Source organism: Caretta caretta, chromosome 10, assembly GCF_965140235.1.
Source record: "Caretta caretta isolate rCarCar2 chromosome 10, rCarCar1.hap1, whole genome shotgun sequence".
Lineage (NCBI taxonomy): Eukaryota > Metazoa > Chordata > Testudines > Cheloniidae > Caretta > Caretta caretta.
Window position 1 is genome coordinate 44,820,620 of NC_134215.1, and position 22,798 is coordinate 44,843,417.

The 22,798-nt window shown below is 56.7% G+C and overlaps 1 protein-coding gene across 2 annotated transcripts; it reads left to right on the forward strand.

The window, feature by feature from the left end:
• Nucleotides 1–436: 436 nt before the first annotated feature.
• Nucleotides 437–21,250, forward strand: PATL2 (PAT1 homolog 2). Of its 2 annotated transcripts, none has more exons than XM_075132938.1 (18): nucleotides 437–575; nucleotides 3,399–3,799; nucleotides 4,212–4,280; nucleotides 5,582–5,647; nucleotides 6,654–6,821; nucleotides 7,274–7,360; nucleotides 8,992–9,146; nucleotides 9,742–9,822; nucleotides 11,131–11,272; nucleotides 12,178–12,298; nucleotides 12,381–12,478; nucleotides 12,896–12,940; nucleotides 14,196–14,344; nucleotides 14,882–15,041; nucleotides 15,786–15,926; nucleotides 16,150–16,247; nucleotides 16,393–16,542; nucleotides 17,416–21,250. In XM_075132938.1, exons 2-18 carry the CDS (start codon nucleotides 3,410–3,412, stop codon nucleotides 17,453–17,455), a joined length of 2,160 nt encoding a protein of 719 aa, XP_074989039.1. In that variant the 5' UTR covers nucleotides 437–575; nucleotides 3,399–3,409; the 3' UTR covers nucleotides 17,456–21,250. The 2 variants fall into 2 exon arrangements, with proteins under 2 accessions (XP_074989039.1, XP_048723376.2); XM_048867419.2 differs by lacking the exon at nucleotides 437–575 and adding an exon at nucleotides 2,965–3,064.
• Nucleotides 21,251–22,798: the final 1,548 nt, after the last annotated feature.

Here is a 22,798-nt window from a genome sequence, read left to right on the forward strand (position 1 = left end):
GCCACTCTCATGACAGTAGGAGCCTCCAATCCAGTGCTTAATTTGTAATGAAAGAGGTGGCAGCGCTCAAGCAATTTGTTTACATTCATAACTGATGCAGCAAGCCCAGAGGTGCTGGGGCTCAGCCCTGGCACAAATTAGTTACTGATCCAACCCTGACTGCTGCTCATACCCCAGTGCTGCGGGCACCCAGAGCCCCACTGACAGAGACCCCTAGAGCCTAGCGTTTCCAAAGCCTGGGGTCAACAGACAAAGTGCCCCACCCACTACAGGGGCCCAGGGCCCAGCCACGCACTGTGGCCAGTGCAACCCTGGAGCCCCCAGAAGAGGTACCGCTGGGGCCAGCACGGCATCAGACCCCACCCTGGCCCTCCATGCAGCCAAGCCGGGGGAGGGGTCCTCAGGAGCTCTGGGGCTGCACGTGCACCGCCCACCTGCGAGGAGCCAGGGCAAAGCCTAATGCACAGGCTGGAGTGCCCGCCCCCCTCGGGGAACCCGGACTGCACCACTACACAGAGCCGGCGCGGGGGGGAATGGGAACCCCTGGCCGGTGACACCGCCGAGAGGGGCTACAGGTGAGGCAGCGCAGACCTCACGCTTACACAGGTGTACCTTCCTGCCTACTCGACTGCACGCCACCACCTTGTGAGGCTGGGAGCGCTCCGCGCATGCGCAGTAGCGCAGCCTCGCTCCCCTTGCCTCTGCCCTTCAAAAGCCGCCAGGCGGCCGGAGCCCGGCCCCATAGAGGGAAATCGCGGTGGGTGGGGACGGTGCAATGGCGGAGAGTAATGAGCTGGCTGTAAGTGTTCTCCACTGCCGCCCCGGTTCTTCCCCCACCCTAGGAGCCCAGAGTCTCCTGCTTTGGGGGCGTATGGGGCAGGGGAGGGCTCCCTCTGTGTAGTGCGAGGACAGGACATCCCCTCCTGGACAGCTGCCCTGCCCCGCCCCAGCCCCAGCCCCACCTGTAGCCCCCTGGCCCGCCTGGCAGTCACCCCTTGGGCTGCTGCAGCTGCTCTGCCCCTTGGCTCTGCAGGGAAGGGGGCTGTTACCAGCCACCAGGCTCGGGGCAGCCGCTGGCCCTGGCAAGTGCCCCAGGCAGGAGAGCAGCGAGGCTCGTGGGTGGGGAACTCCCAGCTGGGGCAGAGCTGCTCCCCTTGGCCCTCGGCAGGTCCCCTGGTGCGGTGCTGAGTCAAGTGCTCATCCATGCCCAGCCACTGGATGGGGCTTCTTGAGCTATGGCTGTGTAGCCCCAGATGACAGGTGTGACTTGGCCGCTCAGTGGCTCCAGCCCTGCTCTGACTGGTCAGGTCAGTATCTTGGTCCCCTCGTGGGATGGCTGTCCTGATGTCTAGTCTGGAGTTTGCTTTTCCTAGCTCACAGCCTGGTCCTTGGTTTTGCTTCTCAGCCTTTCCCAGACTAAGGCTGCTTGTCCCTGTTTAGAGCCTAATGGTACGAAGCCAAAGGGCTTCTTCACGGTGCTGAGTCCTCTCAGCTCCTTTTCATGTCCTACAGATTCAGCTACTGCTTCTGTGAGGCTGTTTCTCAAATCCACCCTCTCCTCCTTCGTCCAAACTCGTCTTTCTAGTTGCCTCTTGGGCACTCCTCTGGGATGTCCCACCGCTACCACCTCCTCATCAGGACAGAGCTTCTTACTGTTCCCCTATCAGGCAGCTTCACACCTCTCCCCATCCCCCAGGCCTGTGATTTGGGCAGCCTCTTGGCTCTTCTCCCCCATGTCCAGCCTCTTGCTAGAGCCTGTCTCCTGTCTAATGTCCCCCTTTCCCTGCTGTCCTCACAGCTAAACCCTTCTTTTTGTAGTGGTCACTTCTTGCCTTTATCACAGTAACATCCTCTCTGGCCTTCCCTCTTCCGCTTCCTGGAGTCTGTCAAAAATGCTGCTGCTGAAGATCCTTTGTTCTGCTGTTGCTCAAACGACATCACTCCCTCCATTGGCTCCCTGGTTCACTGCATCAGATTTGCACACCACCTCCTCTGTGCCCAATATCAGCGGGGCTGCCTCTGACCCCCTTGATGGATTCATCTCGGCCCCTTGACCAATATAAGTTCTGCAGAATCTCCACTTTCATTTTAAGAAAAACTTCTTGCCCTCATGGTTGCCAAGCAAGCCTTCTAAATGGGACTTGAGCAAGACCAATGCACAATTGTCCCCGAGTCGGTAGACAGTGTTAGCTTTGAGGAGCATGAACTCCCCCCATTAATATCAGTGGGGCGATAACTCTTAAACCTACCAGTGATACTTTGAGAGCTAGCTTTTCACGCAGTGCAGTTGCAGCACTGGGCTCCTAATTTGTGCAAGTACAGCAGTTGTGTGTACAAACTGAGGAAATGCATGTACCAATGGCCAGTTCAGCAAAAGGACAGACATAGCCTTGTTTCTAACAGCTCTGGCATTGCTTTTCCACTCAGTGACATGCTGTGTGCAACAGGTGCTTTACCGGCTGAGACCCTGGTCCTCCAACTTGTACCATGTGGGTGGATCCTGTGCCCACACAGAAATCTCTTAAAGTCCACATGGATTCTCTGAGTCGCTGAAACAAGTTGTAGGCTCGGAGCTTCTCAAAGTGCTACTGAAGCAGGCTAAACTTCCCATTGATTTCAGTGGAGCAGCTGAGAGATTAAAAACTGGTAGACTAAGTTGCCATCACCCTTCCAGCTAGTGCCTTGGAGGTGCCAGGGGTCTGGGGTTAGCAGTAGGGGCTGTCAGAGATCTCTAAATACCTGCTGTTAGCCAGCAGGACATGCCCCATCTGGGGCTTGGCTAGAGGGAGATCTTTGTCTATACCGTGGCATTAGTTCAGTACCCCTTCTTTGGCTGGGGGAGGAGATGGGTGCTCATCCCCCCCTCTGGCTTGGGGCAGGTCAGGATGTTTGTCTTTCCTTACTAGCTGGCTCCCAGAAGGGGAAGGAACGCCCTACTCCCCATCTCGCTCTGTCTCCTAGATCCTAGAAGACTACCTTCTGGCAGAAGATGCTCCTTTGCTGGAAGAAATGGCGGAGGAAGATGAGGAGATTGACCTGTACAATGAAATGACATTTGGGTTAGGTAGGGCTTGGAGGCAGCAGGAGAGGATGAGCAGAATTTGGAAAGAGAGGGCAGTGGGGAACACGAAGGTTGGGCAGCTGGAGTGTGACTTGGGCTTGTTGGGAGGTGTTGATGGCTGGGACTTGGGGGATCACTTACGGGAGAGATCCCACACCTGGGGAGTTGTTCTCTGGAGCCGGAGGCTCAAAGGTCAATTTCCCAGCATCTAGCTCCCCTGTTGGTCTGGGCAGCATCTCCCCCAGTTCAGACTGGGCAGCGCCACAGGCAGTGGAGCTGCTGTGCAATCCCCCAGCTCCCTGCCCCTGACTGGAACCCTCCTTTCTTTCCTCCAAAGATCGAGACTCCATGGAAGAGGAAGTGGCAAAAGCCCCGGCTCCTCCAGATAAAGGCCCCGAGCTGAGTCTTGTGAGCAAAAATGAGGCTGCGGTGGTGGCAGCGGTAGCGGTGGAGGATGAGGATGAGTACAAGGTCACTGAGCAGCCTGGCCTGGGGGCAGAAGAGGAGCAGCCCATGCTGGAGGAGATGGAAGAGGCAGGGGAAGAAGGTGAGGCAGAGCCTGGGGCTCGGCATGATGACTTTGCTGACATGGAGGAGGAGATAGGGATAGATGAACATGAGGAGGAGGAGGAGGAGGAGGAAGAAGAAGAGGAGCAGCATGATGAGGACAATGAGGAGCAGAATGATTTGGGAGACCCAGCAGTGATGAGAGCTGTGCACAGCAAGCCCACGCTGGAGGTGAGACAGGCAGGGGGGCTCCAGAAGGGCATGTGGGTTTTGTCCTTTCTCCATGAGTGTCTGGGGAGTGGTGCTGTTTCCTCCCAGCTCTCTGGGCAGGGGGTCCCTCCCTCCCATATGCAGCAGGAGTCTCCCCATTAACTTCAGCAGCCCCTGCGAACTGGGAAGATACCAACTGAGGTGGTGAGGGGGTCTGCTGTGATATGGCCATGTGCATTGCCCCTTCCTCTCACTAATCCCAGGGTCAGCCATTCTGGGACTGAGGACAGATTCCCCCCCATGATGGCAGTGAGTGACTCCCCACTCTCCCTGGGGGCAAGTCCCCTTTCCTCTTCCCCAGGTCCAGAGGGAGGCAGGGAAGCTGAATTCCCCAGATCCCAGGGAACGAGTGCAATTTTTCTGTCCCCTGCAGAGCCTGGACTCAGCAGTTCTCGACAGCAGGATTGGCTCCACCTGGGGAGAGTTCGAGGGCGATGACTTGGTAAGAGTGAGGTCACCTCCCCCTGCCTGACCTGGTTCATGCCTGTCCCCTTCCCTGGAGTGCTGCTGGCGGGGGGGGGGGGATGGAAGGAGCTGGTGGCTCCCCCACAACCAGTGCTCCTGCACCTCACAGCATCTCCTCTAGGGAGAGGGCTGGGACTGGAGCAATGCGTAGCTTCAGTTGATGTCCCTGTACCTGCAGCACCCACTGCTGGAAGAGACAGGGGTGAGTGGCTGGGAGCTCCTCTGATAGTTGTAGCTCCTACAGCACCTCCTGCTGGAAGAGGCCAGGCCTGGAGTAGCTGTAGGTTCACCCACAGTGCTTCTAAGCCAGGGGTCTCAAACACCCGGCCCACGGGCCGCATGCGGCCTGTGGAGTTATTTGCTGCAGCCTGCTAAGCTCACCGCCCTTCCCCACCCCGAGTTATTTTCTGCTGCTGCCAAGCTCCCCTCACCTGCCGCCCCCTCCCCCGCCAGTGTGCCGTGTCCCCGCTCCTCTGCCTACCTCCAGGCGCTTCCCGCTGCCAAACAGCTGTTTGGCACTTAGCGCTTTCCAGGAGGGAGTGGGGGAGGAGCGGGGAGCTGTGTGTTTAGGGTGACCAGATGCTAAATACAAAATATCGGGACTGCCGCAGGGGGTGCGCCTTTTCAATTGTTACACTCACCCACCACGTTCGATGGTGAGAAACAAATCTTGCCAGCGAAGAAAGAAGTACTCGCCGCCGAAGTGCTGCCGAAGACCCGGACGTGCTGGGTGAGTGTAACCATTGAAAAAGCGCTCCCCCCGCCTGTCACTGCTGCCTAAGGGGGGAAAAAAAAAGATGTACCCAAAACAAAATATCGGGACAAATGGCGTCCCGACCATACTTTGGTCGGGACGCTGGATGAACTGCTCAATATCGGGACAGTCCCAATTTTATTAGGATGTCTGGTCACCCTATGTGCGCTCAGGGGACGAGTCGGAGAAGATGCAGGGCAGGGGCCATGATTTGGGGAAGGGGTTGGAATAGGGGCAGGGAGGGGGCGGAGTTGGGGTGGGGACTTTGGGGAAGGGGTTGGAATGGGGGCAGGGAAGGGGTGGGAAGAGGTGGAGTGGGGGTGGAGGGGGGCTTTTGTATCTTTATATGTAAAGGTGTCAGTAATGCGGTCCTCCTGGTGATTTGAGTTTGACATCTCTGTTCTAAGCTGTTCTCTGCTGCGCCTCCTGCTGGTAGATGGGACTAGAGCTGTTCTTTTCTTCCTGCTCCCTCCACCTTTGCTCAGTGGGTCTTTCCCTCAAGCCTAACTCCCAGTCCCTTTCAGATGGCTGCAGATTCATGTGCATGGACCTCGTCCCCAAGCAGCATCCTGTCGCGCCACATGCTGGAGGTGAGCACCGCCCTTTGCCTTCTCCCCGTATCCAGAAGAGGGCATCACTGGGCACTGTGAGCATGGAACCATCCAATGCTCTGGAGCCATCAGGCTGCCTAGGATGGAGGTCTCCTCCTCCCCAACCTCCCGAACATCTGGGGGTCCAGAGCCCAAACCAAAGGGCTTGCTGAGTTTCAGGCAGGGGCTGGTACATGGGACTGATGGATATGGTGGGGGACTGTCCCAAGGGTGGGTGGGAGCTGGCATGGCCTGTGGGCAGAGGGCTCTTTGAGGCTGAAGGTGCTGTAGGAACATGGAAGGGTTCCAGTCCTGGCGGCAGATGGAGAATGGGCTTTGGTGGCCCCAAAGGAGTTTGGAGGCATGGAAGAGGCTCCTCTGGCCCATCCCCCTTAGGTGGGGTTGGTGCAAAGTCTTGTGGGAGAAGGGACTGGCCCTGCAGAGCTCCTGTGCCCTGCTAGAGCCAAGCTGATGCTGTGGTAGAATTTGGAAGCTCTGTGGGGTGGGCATATCCCCAGCTGCAGAGCTCCTTGTGGGCACAGGAAATCCAGCCAGCCCTCTGGGGAGTGTATCAGCTCCACAATCCCTCTAGCAGCTACACAGCTGGAGGTGCCCGTGCCCATACGCAGAGCTCGCCCCTAGTCCCGCTCCATTGTGACTCCAAACCCCAGGGCTGGCTGGCTGGCTTTCTGGCCTACAGGCAGGTATATGCAACTGCTTTCTGAAGCAGGGATTGTCCAGCCATGTGCCCACCCAGGCTCACATGGGCCTGGCCTAGGGGTGACCCTAGGAATGTCTGCCCTGTCTCACTGCTGATCCCTTTAGTGAGCGCTCCCAGATCCCTGGGATTGTGGGAGGCTCGAGGGCCCATCTCACCTGGTTTGGGTGCAGGCAGTGCTGGCTGAAATCAGTCCTTGGGGCTGCCAGGGTTGTCACTCTCCATCCAGCAGTGGCCCGGTATACCCTGGGGTACAGCGGAAAGGCTCTCTCTTTGTCTCTCCTGTAGGACAAAGCCATTCTCCAGGCATTGGACAGGGGCCCCCCCATGTCGCATATGAACCTGGACTTCCTTGTTTCCCCAGCGCAGAGGGGATACCTGGGCTCCCCTGGACTCAAGCGCCCAGACTTCAGAATGATGTCCCCGAAATCCTTCCCTCAGCGCTTTATGCGGCAGGTAAAGTGAGCTCCCACCTTCTGCCTCTGCCTTCTGCCCTTCATTCCCCTGCTCCTGTGTCCCTGCTATTCCTCTGTTGGTTCTCTCCGCCCCGTGACACTTTGGGGTCGCTCTGCCCCATGCTGAGCCAGCCAGTGCTCTGGGCCATCCTCACAGCAGTGCTGCTCCAACAGTGTCTGTCTCGCATGTGCTATTTACACCATTGATGCTGAATGCAGCAGGGCGAGCTGCAGGGCAGGGCCTGATGCTGGCCCAGTCTGTTAGCCTGCCACAGCCCTACTTCCAGTATCAGAGGGGTAGCTGTGTTAGTCTGTATCCACAGAAACAACGAGGAGTCCGGTGGCACCTTAAAGACTAACAGATTTATTTGGGTATGCCCAAATAAATCTGTTAGTCTTTAAGGTGCCACCAGACTCCTGCTTCCAGTAACATTCCTGTCTCCTGTCCCGCAGCAGTCTCCCATGATGCCCCGCTCCATGGCCTCCTCTCGACCGTACACGCCGCCACGCAGAGCCTCGCCTCTCTTCACCCCCAATCAGGTAGCACCCCAAGCTGCTTCCTGCCTCCCAGCCCAGGACCTCTCAGGAAGCTTTGGCCATTCCAGTCTGCACCTGTACATGCGTCACAGGAGCTGCTGGAGCTGATCAGCCCATCTCCCACTGCGGCAGCGCCAGAGAGTTTGGGGAAGGTGTCAAGGCCTATTGACCTGGTCGCTAGCACAGCTCTATGCTGGAGGGAGGGAGGGTGTTTCTTCTGAGCAAGCCCTAGCCCAAGGAATCTTTCTGCCCTGAAATGACAGGATCAGCCCTTGGGACTTCATCCTGGTCAGTGTCACTGCAGGTGCAGCTGTCTGGTCCTTCTTAGTAACTTCATAAGCTGTTCTCCTCCACCAGGCAGTTCCACAGGTGGTTACATAAAGAATCACTTCCTTCATCCATCTCAAATGCTCTGCCTTTTAATTCCAAGTGCCCTTTTCTGTTGTCTCATGGAGAAAGGAAATAGTCCTCTGCAGAGCCGTTCTCTTACAGATGTCTCGTCTCTTCTTTCTAAGCAGCGTAGCCATCCTCAGTGTCTCCTCCTCTGGGATCCTGCCCCCACCCCCGACACATTCTCACTGTTGAGGGTGTTCCTCTGGAGCCATAGCCCTTGTCCCCTTTGCCTCACTCAGTCCTGCTGCCCCCTGTTGGATGAGGTGGGCAGCACCAAGCACAATACGCAGTGGAGGAGCTAGAGGGTGGCCTGGGGCGTATTGTGTGGAGAGGTCGCTCTAGGCCTCAGCCAAAGCCCCACCTTCAGTTCCAGCCATCATGCTTTGGAAAAGCCAGAGTGGGGTGAGGTTGACAGCTGAGCTGCAGGGGTGAGCAAAGGCCTGAGAAGTGAGAGCCCTGGGTACGTTCAGCCTAGAGAGATGATGGGCCCTGCAGACCAACAGGGAGATTAGAGAACAGCATGGACAGGGCAAGCAGGGACAGGCTGAACCAGCTGCAGGACACAGGGCAAGAAGAGTATGTCTTTAGGAGCCATTCAGGGCCTGGACCTGGGCCCCACATTGGGCACAGTTACCCCTGGAGTATGGGTGGAAGGGGATCAGACTGGATCCCTGGAGCCCACTAATAGGTCACCCGACTCCTCCCCTGACCATCTCTGCTGGCTTGGCAGCATGATGCTGAAGTCCCAGCTATGGTCTGTGTAATGGGACTGAGGACAGGATCCCACCGGGGCCTCGAGGAACAGCTGGGAGCAGGAATTTTCAGACCTGATGGGCAACTAGGGCAATGTCTGTCAGTCAGTAGGGGGTGCTGTCCACATGCCATCCTTCCTGACTGGAGATGGACCTGCAACAAACTCCTCCCATGCAGCACTGAGCACTTCCTGGCCATGCCTGGCAGTTGTGGGGGAGAGGGGTGAAGGAGCTCCGTGCTGCCATGCAGCCCGTGCCGCTCTCATCGGCATGCAGCAGGGTGAAGAGGACGAGGCAGCTCCACTACAGCATGCAGGGGGGGCAGGGAGGAGCCAGCGTCTCTGGCCATGGGGCATTCCACTTCTCCCTAGTGCCAGATGAATGAAAGAGCCCCACATCCATCCTGGGCCTTCAAGGGCTCCTGGGTCTCTTAGTTAGGGGAAGGGGATGCTCCGGCTCTGGAAACCTAACCCTTCTCTCCTCTTTCAGAGCTCGGGGTATGTGTCTCCGACCCCCTTTAGGCCCATGTCACGCAACATCAGCACCCCAATGCAACCCCTGGCTATGCACTTTGGCCCCATGTCTCCCTCTCTGGAGCCCCCTCTCTTCTTCAGTCCACCAGCCGGCTGCCAGCTGAAGTTCAGGTACCATGGAAGGAGGCAGGATCCCTGTGACCCAGGGCTCCAGCCTTTCTGATCTCCACACTGATTGTGGGGGCAGGGAGGGCGGCTTTCCCTGCTAACTCCACAAACCGGGCTTGGGCCCAAGTCTGGTGACTGAGGTTGGATTATATAGCTGGTGCATGCTCTGAAATTGGAGCTGGGCGCCAGGGCCCCTACCAGAGCGGGGCTAAGGAGGCATTGTGGCCTGTGAACCCCAAAGAGATTTGAGGTTCCATGTTGCAGCCCTCGCACCTTATCGCTAAGGATTCTGCAGGGTGGGAATAGAACTGGTGCTGCTGCTCTTTAATTAGCCAGCAGGCTGGCTGGGACATTCCCCTGGATCCTCCAGGAATGGGCCCAGGTCACCCCCAGGGCAGTCAGGGGAAGAGACAGGGCACCATCCTGCAGGGCCCCTTGCAGCTCCAGATGCAGAGCCCCCAACTCTGGAAGGCAGTAGCCAGCCCTGAGTCTGGCCTGGTGTCAGCTGCCCCTTTGCCCCCAGGCATCTTCATTACCATATCCTCTATCAGCCCTTCCTGCTGCTGGTCTCATCCCCACCACGTGCCTTTCATTGCAGTGTGCCCAGTCACATGACCCAGCTGCACCCTCAGCATCAGCGGATCCTGAATCAGCGGCAGCAGCGAGGGCAGGCGCAGAGGTGAGCTGGGGGGGCGGGCAAGGAGGAAAGAGAGACTGGGGGCTCCTGTAAGGAGTTTGGGAGGCACAGCTGGCACGTGGTGAGATTGGCACAGACCTGAGCCTGGCACCCTGGTGCTCTTAGCTGTGTGGGTGCAGCTTGCTGACGGGGTCCAGATGTTTCACTCCCGGCTACTCCCTGCTCTCTTGAGGTTGCGGTGCCTTTCCAGGGCATCCCCTGGAGCTTTTTCAGCTAGGGACCTGGGGGGCAGCTGAGCCCCGCAGGAGATGGCACTAGGCTTTGAGTGCCATGCCCAGGGCGAGGAAGCTTGAGATGTCTCCCTCTGGATGTTTGTGCCTGTGCCCTGCTGTGATCCTGGTCATGTGTAGGGGGTTATGGAGCCCCAGGCTGGCTCACTGTGATCTGGGCCGGAGGTTGTGTATAGGGGATTACGGAGACCCAGGTTGGCTCACTGTGCTCCATGGTCTGCAGTTGGCATAGAGCATAGCAGTGGCCTGAGCAGCTGGGGCCCTGTGATCTGTCCCAGGCCCTATGCACCTGCTGCCTGTAAAGGGGCACCTTGCCCCTAATGTGGCACCAGTCGGGGGGTATCTGGCAGTGCCTGCTCTGGATCCCCCTGCCTTCCAGACCTCCACCCAGCTGGGGACCTGCCCTGGTGCTGGGGTAACTCTGTCCCTGGGGCCCTGGTGCTCCCCACATATCGGTTCCTCAGCCCCAGTCTCGCCGTGCTCCTCCCTCCATGTACATTGCTGGAAATACTTCCATTGGAGGGGTGTGGCCTGGCCTTCCCCAGGTTGGGCTGAGGCCCAGGCAGATCTGCTGAGGGTGCTGTGTGGGCAGGGGGACTCGGGTGTGAGAAGCAGCTGGAGAGAGGGTCAGCTCTATATGAGCGGGGGCTCTGCCCATGATTTCTCACCCCCCCCCCCCGGCACTGCTCCAGGGTGAAGGAGCTGACCCACCTGGGGGGAGGTCAAGAGGGGGTTGGCCTGTGCCAGGTGAGCAGCACAGCGGCTGGAGGGGGAGCAGCCAGCAGAATCATCTCAACCAGAGGACCTTTCACCTCCTTGTGCTCAGTGCCCTCCCACCCATCCCAGAGGCCCTTATGCTCCCCAAATATTGGTTCCTCTCTTGCTAGGCCTTCCCAGGGCCTGCGTAGTCCCTCTGCTACCACCCACATCTCCAGGCAGAAGCCTGATATGAGCCCATTAATTGATGGGGGGTTGACCAATGGGAGTAGCTGGTTGCCGCAGGTGTTCCCCAGGTGGAGTCCCCAGGGAGTAATGCTGGGGGGTGACTCCTGCCCTGCAGCATCTCCCCCAAGAAGGCATGGTCCCTGAAGGCGGATCCCTATTCTGGGCTCATGACACGCAAGGAGAAGGATTGGGTGATCAAGGTGCAGATGATACAGTTGCAGAGTGAGAATCCTCACCTGGATGACTACTATTACCAGGTGAGTGGTGGAGTGGGGGTGGCAGGGCCCATCCAATGCCTCCTCTCCCTAGAGTGGGCAGAGATCTCCCTGGCTGGGTGGGGCTTGGGTTTCCCCCACAGCTCCAGCTGGGCAGAGCCCACTATCCCCAGGCTGCTCCCCAGCCAGGTCAGTTCTGCCCCACAGGGTGCACCACTGCACAGCTCTGCCCCAGCTGTTGGAGTGGAGGAGGGTGCTTGTGCCCTGTCCTGATGCTGGCCATTCCCAGAGCATGGGGCCTGGTGAGGAGGATGCAGAGGGGCAGCCAGGAACCCTGGACTGAGAGTGGAGGCAGGAGAATTAGACTGGCCAGATTGGCCCCTCCTGGTGCAGAAACCCACTTGGGGCAGATGGACCAATTAAACTGCTCCCCACCCCAGAAGGAGCCCCGGGGCTGATGTTGGACTGGGTGGAGCCCTTCCCCCGCTTTGGGCCACTGCAATGCATCTGATGAAGTGAGCTGTAGTTCACGAAAGCTTATGCTCAAATAAATTTTCAGCTCTGAGGTGCCACAAGTCCTCCTTTTCTTTTTGCAAGGGCATCATAAGCTTTGAGAAGGGGGCGAGGGGTAAAACCGAAGTGCCTCCTCCCTCTCCGGGGCTGGCTGCTGCAGTGGTGAGCCAGCTGCCCTCTTCTGGTGCCACAGAAGCCCCTAGTGGGCAAAAGGTGTAATTGCATCACCACCCCAGCAGAATCTGTTATTCTGCAGGGGACATGAATTCAGGTCTCATGTTTCTTTTGTTAAAAAGTTGGGGGGGGAGGGGCATAGACCCCTAGTCCCCCGGTGCCAGTGGCCACGGCTACTGCAGTGCGCTCAGCCCCATAGCAGGCCTGTGCCTGGCCTGCTGCCTCCTCTCACAACTGTTTTGCCGTCCTGTCCTTCATAGGCCTATTACCACAGGCTGGAGCGGAAGCAGGCCGAGGAGGAGCTACTTGGAGGGCGCAACAAGCAGGAGCCCCCTAAGCTGGTCACACCGTACATCCAGAAGATGGAGATCTATGATTCTGGTAAGGATGAGGGGAAGGGCACTGCCTGAGGCAGGCAGAAGGGGCCTTGGGTGGGTTCTCAGCATGTCTGCCTCTCTTTCAGTGGTGCGGATTGCAGGCTCGCTGGGCCAGGTTGCTGTGTCCACGTGTTACAGCCCCCGCAGGGCAATCGACGCTGTGCACCACGCCCTGCAGGAGGAGGTATGTATGGGGCGGCCGTGCTCCCCGAGCCTGCCCTGGCCCTCTGTGCAGCCACTCAGTGGGAACTTTCTCAGCTGCCTTAAAGCTTCTTGGAGGAGATTGGGACCCCTGCCCCCTTCTGTAGCTGCTCTAGCTAGTGAGTCTCCAACACCCATGGCTCTGGCTCTGTCACTGGTGAGATTAGCCCAGCACTGGGGATGGGGCAAGTAGCTGGGTCAGGTGGGGTCAGCTCCTGGGCTTCACGCAGCTTGACAGGGGCCCTTTGAAGTGCTCCCCATGTGGGTTGCTCAGTGTCCTGCTGCCATCACATCCGATCAAGCCTAGTAGTAGCTTGAGCAGAGAACTGTGGCCTGGAGACTGCTGTGTCTTGCAGTGGCTGTAACTGGTTGTCTTCCCTTCTCCCCTCTGGATCTGAAGGCTGCGGGGAACCAGCGACTTCGGGCACTGCACAGAATCGAGAAGGTGAGAGGGCGCCTTGGGCACCGCCATGCCTTCAGGGCAAGACGTTTCCCCTCAGCTGATGTGCTGGGGGGAGCAAGGGCAGGGGAATGGCAGCGGTGGAAGGCGGGTTCATTAGAAGCTGGATATCGGCTCCTTTCAACTTCTGCAAGCCCTGTGTGGCCTGCAACTTGGCTTGTCCAGCATCTCAGGGCAGAGATGCTTGTGGGGAGGGTTTTGAGAGACGAGTCCGACAGCATCTCAGGGCAAAGCCAGGGGATGTTCTGTGGAAGGTCCCAGCTTGCATGTGGCTTTGGTGCAGACATGCCTGCTCTGCCATATTCATCTGCCGCCTTGAGCTTAGGGCACGGGGCTATTCTGAAGAAGGTCAGATAGTCAGTATGTTAGTGGCTGTGGACAGTGGATCTCTGGCTTCTCTGAGTCCCCTGCAGAGTTCACAAGTCCATAAGAAGCTATGTATTAGAGAAAAAAGAAAAGGAGTACTTGTGGCACCTTAGAGACTAACCAATTTATTTGAGCATAAGCTTTCGTGAGCTACAGCTCACTTCATCGGATGCATACTGTGGAAACTGCAGAAGACATTATATACACAGAGACCATGAAACAATACCTCCTCCCATCCCACTCTCCTGCTGGTAATAGCTTATCTAAAGTGAAGCTATTACCAGCAGGAGAGTGGGATGGGAGGAGGTATTGTTTCATGGTCTCTGTGTATATAATGTCTTCTGCAGTTTCCACAGTATGCATCCGATGAAGTGAGCTGTAGCTCACGAAAGCTTATGCTCAAATAAATTGGTTAGTCTCTAAGGTGCCACAAGTACTCCTTTTCTTTTTGCGAATACAGACTAACACGGCTGTTACTCTGAAACCTATGTATTAGAGCTAGTCCAGGAGACCCAAGTGGCTGAGTGAGCACCCCTGGCTGATGGAGGTCCTGGATCCCTGCAGTGAGGGTGGGGTGAGACTTACCTGAGGGTCGCAGGTCCCTCCCCAACTCCAATGGGCAGTCTCTGTTGTACGTAGGAGCTGTGGCTGGGATCTCTTGGGATGTCCTAGCTTCTTGTGTCTCACAGCCAGGCTCCTTGTCACAGGCCGAGTGCTGGGGGAGGAATATAGAGTGTAGGGCTACTGTCTATCCAGAGAGGCTCATATGGGATCTCATTATTCCTCCCCCCTTCATATCTACTGGGGCTCATATGGGATCTCATTATTCCTCCTCCCTCCCACCCACCTACTAGCTTCTCTCCTGCTTCCCCAGATGTTCCTGCAGCTGCTGGAAGTGGAGGAGACTCAGCGAAAGATGAGCCTGCTCCCTGAAGAGCAGCACCCTCGTTTCCATGAGAAGAAGAGCCATGAAGTGGGTCGCATCTACCAGGCCCTGAAGATCAGGGCATGCGACAGTGAGGAGTGAGTTTGCTGGTGCACATTTGTGCACCGTCTCTGTGCACAGCTGGCCCTGGGGAAGGGGGCAGAGGGGCCATCTGGGGAGGGTGGCAGGTACCAGCCCCATGGCGAAGTACGCCCCTCACCCAAGGAGATGTTGTTAGAACAGCAGATCTCTTGGGCCAGATGGGAACGCCCTGTTCCCTGTCACCTGGCACTGGTGAGTTTGGGAATCAGATACATTCCTGTCTGCAAACTCAGTGCTCCACATCCGGCTGTGCCACATCAAACACTCTGGGGCTAAGCCAGCTACCCACCTGATGGGAGCCAGATCCCCTGCTAGACACTGGGGCCCTGTGCTGCCTTCTCCTGGCGGCTACTTCCTTCCCACATCCAAGCCATGCAGGATCCTGTTGAAACTCCCCTGCTGGAGGCACAGGCCTGTGCCTGTAACCCCAGGTCCCCACTTTCCTGGCAGCACTTCCCGCTGCCAGTGGAGTAAGGGTAGATGGGAGGGTGCTGGGTCCTGTGGGGTCTGGGCAGCTCAGGGATCTCCCACAGGGAGGCGGAAGACGAGTTCCTGCAGGTCCTATGTGTGCGGAAGGGGAAGAAACTGACCGCGCGGCTGCTGCCGCACCTGGCACGGGAGCAGGCAGAGAAGATCCTGGTCACTGTCACCCGCCACCTGCCTTTCCTCATGAGGAAGGACGTGCTGGATGAGGTAATGGCCTGCTGTGGATAGGGAGAGGCTGGCCCCAGGTTGGGGCACCACTTCCCCCTCCCCCATGTCACTCCCCTGGAGCAGAGCAGGGAATTTGCCCTCCGCATGCAATCCAAACTGGGCCCTAGATCCTAGAGGGGCCATTCTGCAGGCACCAGGTACTGATGAACTGGAGGGAGCTCAGGAGAAGGCCTCGACCATTGTAGGAAACTGGGGAATGAGAGAGGGTTGGCATGAGGCAGAAGGGTCTGCCTGGGCAGTGTGTCTAAGGCTGGGATCCAAGTGCCTGGCATGGGTGAGGGATACAGGGTTATAACTAGGGCAATGGGGAGAAGCTGGGAAAGTGGGGATGTAGCCAGGGCTGCAGGGAAAGTCCTGGCTGGGCATGGCCAGGCTGTGGCCTAGTCTGCAGATTGCGGTGCTGGCGGGTCCCTTGTTCGACTGGTCCGGGGAATAGACTGTAGGGTGCAATCCTGCCCTGGTCCCAGGCCTATGGCTGGAGGATCTGTGGTGTGTGGGCCCTGCTTCTGGGCTGGGAGGGGGGCATTTTGTTTACACCTGCAGCCGCCCACATGCACTTTCCTGTTTCAGTTGGGAGGGGCAGGTCTCCTGGCCCCGGGGAGCACTCGATAGCACTCCCCAGTGTCCCCTGTAGGGAGTAGGGGTTGAGCCCACCTGTATGGTGTTAGGTCTGGGGGCTGGCTTTAACCTTGCTGTCTCCCCTCTCCCCATGCTGGTGTTTAGTCCCTGCCTGTCCTGTATGGCCCCCTCAGCGAGATGGTGGGCCGGATGACCTTCAGCGAGCTCATCGAGGTCCTGCAGGAGCTGACCAGGCCGCTGGCTGGCTCCACCGAGCTGCCGCTCACCATGACCTTTAAGAATCAGGTGTGTGGGGCTGGGTAGGGCAGGAAGCGGGGTCCAGAAGGGCCTCTGGGAGGGGAAGCCAGTGAGCTCAGCGCTGTCCTGGAGGATGAGATTCTGCACCCCTCTCCAGGCACTCTGGGGTGGGTACTGGGCCCTGCGGAGGGCACACTCCCTCCTCGGGCTGGGCCTGGCCTGGCTGTGGCTGCCGTTTCTAACCCATGGCCACTCCTGTGCTTCCCCACAGTTTGGGATCTCGCTCCTGTACGCCCTGCTGAGTCACGGCGAGAGGCTGCTCTCCTCCGACATGCCACTGGAGCCACACAGCGGGGACTTCGAGAAGTGGTGAGGGGTCACAGGGAGGGATTTGGCCCAGGCAGCGCCCTGTGGGGAAGGGTCTCTGGGTAGCACACAGCATGCCGTGTTGACTAGCACCGGGGGGCAGGGTGGGGGGGCAGCCAGGCACTCACTGGTGGGTTTGTCTCCCCAGGACGGACACTGTGTTCCTGGTTGCCAGGGAGCTGTCCCAAGTGCCCAAGACCGCCCTGGTGGAGCCTCTCTTCCTCCCCAGCAACCTCCTATCTTTGTTCTGCCGCTACCTGGACAAGCAGACCATCCACCACCTGGAGGCCAAGATGGAGTGAGTGCTGGTCTCCTGTGCTGCGCTGCGGGGCTCCTGGGGCACTGGCTGTGGCCAGGCTGTAGTAGCTGTCGTGCTGACCAGCGCCCATGGCTGCCCACAGAAGGCGTGCCAGAGCTGCCTGGGGCAGTCACTGGCTTCCCCTGGGCTGTTGAGGCAGGAAGGGGTGTAGCTCTCCTGTCAGGAACACAAGCCAGGCAGAGTCCTTCCGAAGTGGGAAAGAGATGAAGGGTAACTCTGCTAGCTGGGCCTTCAGGCCTGTTGGGCCTGGATCCTCTGGAAGGTGCCTGGTATTGTGGCTGTCTGAGCTTTGCCCGTTCAGGCTGCCCAGTAACCTCCCAGCGTGGTAGCAGGAATGTGAGGAGTGGGCAAGCATTGGCCCAGCCCAGGAGCCTTTTGGGGCCCTGTGAGTGGCTTGTGGCTTGGCCAGGCTGTCAGCATTACACAGCCATCCCGGTGCCCTGGGACATCCTGGCTCCTCCTACACCAGGGCAGCTCCTTGGTCCAGTCATTTCAAGTGACTGGTTTGTTGTCTGTCTTCCCTGCTGGGGGCTGCCTGGCATCTGCTGCGAGGGAGTCGTCACATGCAGAGGGGCCAGGCATGTTCTTATAACACATGCTGATGGTACCAAGCAAGAGGCCCTTGTAGCAGCATAGCTCTGTCCTGTACCAGACGTGGTCTGGGCCAGGGAAAGGGGAAATGACTCCCCGGTGGCAGGTGGTCTGTTACAGTAACATTAGCTGGGGATGAAGCGAGAACAGCCCCTGAATGCTGCCAACCCAGAACAGTGGGCATTAGAGCATGGGGCCTGCAGGGGCCATATCCCAGCTGGTGCATTAGCCCATTCCTAATAGGCTGGTCTTGCCCTGCAGGTGCTCCCCTCTGCCCTCGGAGGCTGCCATGCCATGCTGAGACCTCCCAGCCCTGGGAAGTGGATGAGACCAGCTTCCTGGGCAGCAGTGCCCATCTTTTCTGAGACGCACAAGCAGGGGACATCACCTTGTGACTTTGTTTCCAAATCAGACACTATCCCCGGCACAAGGGGACTTCGTGTTTTTTGCCCCAGCACCGGGAGGAGCGAGACTCAGGGTCTGATCACAGCCCTCTCCAGCGCTGGTGTCTGGGGGCACAGCACAAGGGACACGGGTAACTTATTTGGGCCTCGCCCCGCAGAGGCAAGCACTGGAGCACAGCGGGCACAAGGCAGATCTGTACAGTGGGCACGGGGAGCACCTGGTGGCGGGCAATTGAGGTTGACTGTGTACAGCACTCGCTAAAATAAAGGCGATTAACAAGACCCCTTGGCCTCGGTATGTGAAGTCTCCAGCTTGGGCAAGCCCCCAGGGTTCTGTGAACAAGGAGTTGGAGTCACAGGGCATGGAAGTGCAGCCAAGAGACCACATGCTCCCACCAAGCTCCTGGCACATGGCTCCTCAGCAGCTGCTCCGTCACACACCTTCTCTGTTTGGGCACAGCTCTGGTGTGTGCAGCCCCCACAGAGAACCTTCCTGGGCCAAACCGCAACAGTTTTGTGTGTCGGCATGGAGTGGGGCATGTGGATAGACTGGCTGCCCGAGCTCCAGGCTCTGCAAATGACCGATCTAACTCCTCTCTCTCGGATGCAGCACCGAGGCAGGCGCACAGAATGCCAGCTTATGTTGAGTGGTCTGTTTGGGGTCAGCCTGGAGAACAATCAGTGATGGAAAACTCCCATGCCCCATCTACTCTGGACACAACAATGAGCTGCCACTCTCAGGTTTCCTGTCATCCTAATGGGATAGTCCCTCCTCACTACCTGCATGCTCTGATCAACTGGGAATTAGTTAATGATGCTGGCAGTTTAAAGGTGATCATTAGGCTTCAGAGACAGCTATCCAGGGAGCTGAGTAGAAGCAGTTCAGATGTGTCCCAAACTTACTGTCGCAGGCTGTTTGCAGACTCAGGCAGATGGCACTACACAAGTTATATGTGGGTCACAGATTGAAAGTTTCCTTCACAACCATGAACTTAATTTTATAATGAAAGTTGAAATTCTGGAGCCTGGGACTAGACCACTGGATCAAGACTCAGGGTATGTCTACACTACGGAATAAGGTCGAATTTATAGAAGTTGGTTTTTTAGAAATCGGTTTTATATATTCGAGTGTGTGTGCGCCCACAGAAAATGCTCTAAGTGCATTAAGTGCATTAACTCGGCAGAGTGCTTCCACAGTACCAAGGCTAGAGTCGACTTCCAGAGCGTTGCACTGTGGATAGCTATCCCACAGTTCCCGCAGTCTCCGCTGCCCATTGGAATTCTGGGTTGAGATCCCAGTGCCTGATGGGGCTAAAACATTGTTGCGGGTGGTTCTGGGTACATATCGTCAAGCCTCCCTCCCTCCGTGAAAGCAAGGGCAGACAATCGTTTCGCGCCTTTTTTCCTGAGTTACCTGTGCAGACGCCATACCACGGCAAGCATGGAGCCCGCTCAGGTAACCGTCACCGTATGTCTCCTGGGTGCTGGAAGACGCGGTACGGCTTTGCTACACAGTAGCAGCAACCTATTGCCTTCTGGCAGCAGACGGTGCAGTATGACTGGTAGTCGTCCTCGTCATGTCCGAGGTGCTCCTGGCCACGTCGGCTGGGAGCGCCTGGGCAGACATGGGCGCAGGGACTAAATTTGGAGTGACTTGACCAGGTCATTCTCTTTAGTCCTGCAGTCAGTCCTCTTGAACCATATTATGGTGAGCAGGCAGGCGATATGGATTGCTAGCAGTCGTACTGTACCATCTTCTGCCGGGCAGGCAAGAGATGAGGATGGCTAGCAGTCGTACTGTACCATCTTCTGCTGGGCAGGCAAGAGATGAGGATGGCATGCAGTCCTTCTGCACCATCTGCTGCCAGCCAAAGATGTAAAAGATAGATGGAGTGGATCAAAACAAGAAATAGACCAGATTTGTTTTGTACTCATTTGCCTCCCCTGTCTAGGGGACTCATTCCTCTAGGTCACACTGCAGTCACTCACAGAGAAGGTGCAGCGAGGTAAATCTAGCCATGTATCAATCAGAGGCCAGGCTAACCTCCTTGTTCCAATAAGAACTATAACTTAGGTGCACCATTTCTTATTGGAACCCTCCATGAAGTCCTGCCTGAAATACTCCTTGATGTAAAGACACCCCCTTTGTTGATTTTAGCTCCCTGAAGCCAACCATATAAGCCGTGTCGTCAGAAGCCCCTCCCTCTGTCAGAGCAACGGCAGACAATCATTCCGTGCCCTTTTTCTGTGCGGACGCCATACCAAGGCAAGCATGGAGGCCGCTCAGCTCACTTTGGCAATTAGGAGCTCATTAAACACCACACGCATTATCCAGCAGTATATGCAGCACCAGAACCATGCAGAGCAATACCGGGCGAGGAGGCGACGTCAGCGCGGTCACGTGAGTGATCAGGACATGGACACAGATTTCTCTGAAAGCATGGGCCCTGCCAATGCATGCATCATGGTGCTAATGGGGCAGGTTCATGTGGTGGAACGCCGATTCTGGGCTCGGGAAACAAGCACAGACTGGTGGGACCACATAGTGTTGCAGGTCTGGGACGATTCCCAGTGGCTGCGAAACTTTCGCATGCGTAAGGGCACTTTCATGGAACTTTGTGACTTGCTTTCCCCTGCCCTGAGGCGCATGAATACCAAGATGAGAGCAGCCCTCACAGTTGAGAAGCGAGTGGCGATAGCCCTGTGGAAGCTTGCAACGCCAGACAGCTACCGGTCAGTCGGGAATCAATTTGGAGTGGGCAAATCTACTGTGGGGGCTGCTGTGATGCAAGTAGCCCACGCAATCAAAGATCTGCTGATATCAAGGGTAGTGACCCTGGGAAATGTGCAGGTCATAGTGGATGGCTTTGCTGCAATGGGATTCCCTAACTGTGGTGGGGCCATAGACGGAACCCATATCCCTATCTTGGCACCGGAGCACCAAGCCGCCGAGTACATAAACCGCAAGGGGTGCTTTTCGATAGTGCTGCAAGCTCTGGTGGATCACAAGGGACGTTTCACCAACACAACGTGGGATGGCCGGGAAAGGTACATGACGCTCGCATCTTCAGGAACTCTGGTCTGTTTCAAAAGCTGCAGGAAGGGACTTTATTCCCAGACCAGAAAATAACTGTTGGGGATGTTGAAATGCCTATATGTATCCTTGGGGACCCAGCCTACCCCTTAATGCCATGGCTCATGAAGCCGTACACAGGCAGCCTGGATAGTAGTCAGGAGCTGTTCAACTACAGGCTGAGCAAGTGCAGAATGGTGGTAGAATGTGCATTTGGATGTTTAAAGGCGCGCTGGCGCAGTTTACTGACTCGCTTAGACCTCAGCGAAACCAATATTCCCACTGTTATTACTGCTTGCTGTGTGCTCCACAATATCTGTGAGAGTAAGGGGGAGACGTTTATGGCAGGGTAGGAGGTTGAGGCAAATCGCCTGGCTGCTGGTTACGCGCAGCCAGACACCAGGGCGGTTAGAAGAGCACAGGAGGGCGCGGTATGCATCAGAGAAGCTTTGAAAACCAGTTTCATGACTGGCCAGGCTACGGTGTGAAAGTTCTGTTTGTTTCTCCTTGATGAAACCCCCCGCCCCTTGGTTCACTCTACTTCCCTGTAAGCTAACCACCCGCCTCTCCTCCCTTCAATCACCGCTTGCAGAGGCAATAAAGTCATTGTTGCTTCACATTCATGCATTCTTTATTCATTCATCACACAAATAGGGGGATGACTACCAAGGTAGCCCAGGAGGGGTGGTGGAGGAGGGAAGGAAAATGCCACACAGCACTTTAAGCACAGCACTTTAAAAGTTTACAACTTTAAAATTTATTGAATGACAGCCTTCTTTTTTTTGGGCAATCCTCTGTGGTGGAGTGGCTGGTTGGCCGGAGGCCCCCCCACCGCCTTCTGGGGTGTCTGGGTTTGGAGGCTATGGAACTTGGAGAGGAGGGCGGTTGGTTACACAGGGGCTGTAGTGGCAGTGTGTGCTCCAGCTGCCTTTGCTGCAGCTCAACCATGCACTGGAGCATACTGGTTTGGTCCTCCAGCAGCCTCAGCATTGAATCCTGCCTCCTCTCATCAGGCTGCTGCCACATTTGAGCTTCAGCCCTCTCTTCAGCCCGCCACCTCTCCTCCCGGTCATTTTGTGCTTTTCTGCACTCTCACATTATTTGCCTCCACGCATTCGTCTGTGCTCTGTCAGTGTGGGAGGACAGCATGAGCTTGGAGAACATTTCATCGCGAGTGCGTTTTTTTTTTCTTTCTAAGCTTCACTAGCCTCTGGGAAGGAGAAGATCCTGTGATCATTGAAACACATGCAGCTGGTGGAGAAAAAAAAAGGGACAGCAGTATTTAAAAAGACACATTTTATAAAACAGTGGCTACACTCTTTCAGGGTAAACCTTGCTGTTAACATTACATACATAGCACATGTGCTTTCGTTACAAGGTCGCATTTTGCCTCCCCCCACTGCGTGGCTACCCCCTCAACCTTCCCCCCTCCCTGTGGCTAACAGCAGGGAACATTCTGGTTAGCCACAGGCAAACAGCCCAGCAGGAAGGGGCTCCTCTAAGTGTCCCCTGAAGAAAAGCACTCTATTTCAACCAGGTGACCATGAATTATATCTCAGTCTCCTGAGGATAACACAGAGAGATAAAGAACAGATGTTGTTTGAATGCCAGCAAACATACACTGCAATGCTTTGTTGTACAATGATTCCCAAGTACATGTTACTGGCCTGGAGTGGTAAAGTGTCCTACCATGAAGGACGCAATAAGGCTGCCCTCCCCAGAAACCTTTTGCAAAGGCTTTAGGAGTACATCTAGGAGAACCGCGAATGCCAGGGCAAAGTAATCCTTTCACATGCTTGCTTTTAAACCATGTATAGTATTTTAAAAGGTACACTCACCAGAGGTCCCTTCTCCGCCTGCTGGGTCCAGGAGGCAGCCTTGGGTGGGTTCGGGGGGTACTGGCTCCAGGTCCAGGGTGAGAAACAGTTCCTGGCTGTCGGGAAAACCGGTTTCTCCGCTTGCTTGCTGTGAGCTAGCTACAACCTCATCATCATCATCTTCTTCGTCCCCAAAACCTGCTTCCGTATTGCCTCCATCTCCATTGAAGGAGTCAAACAACACAGCTGGGGTAGTGGTGGCTGAACCCCCTAAAATGGCATGCAGCTCATCATAGAAGCGGCATGTTTGGGGCTCTGACCCGGAGCGGCCGTTCGCCTCTCTGGTTTTC

What these genes read in the sequence shown, in the direction of transcription:
- PATL2 (XM_048867419.2), top strand. Translation starts at nt 3,010, where the DNA reads ATGGCGGAGGAAGATGAGGAGATTGACCTGTACAATGAAATGACATTT. An exon ending in GGCTGCCAGCTGAAGTTCAG is followed by an intron (nt 9,147 to 9,741) that starts GTACCATGGAAG and finishes CTTTCATTGCAG; the next exon opens with TGTGCCCAGTCACATGACCC. An exon ending in AGGGCATGCGACAGTGAGGA is followed by an intron (nt 14,345 to 14,881) that starts GTGAGTTTGCTG and finishes GATCTCCCACAG; the next exon opens with GGAGGCGGAAGACGAGTTCC.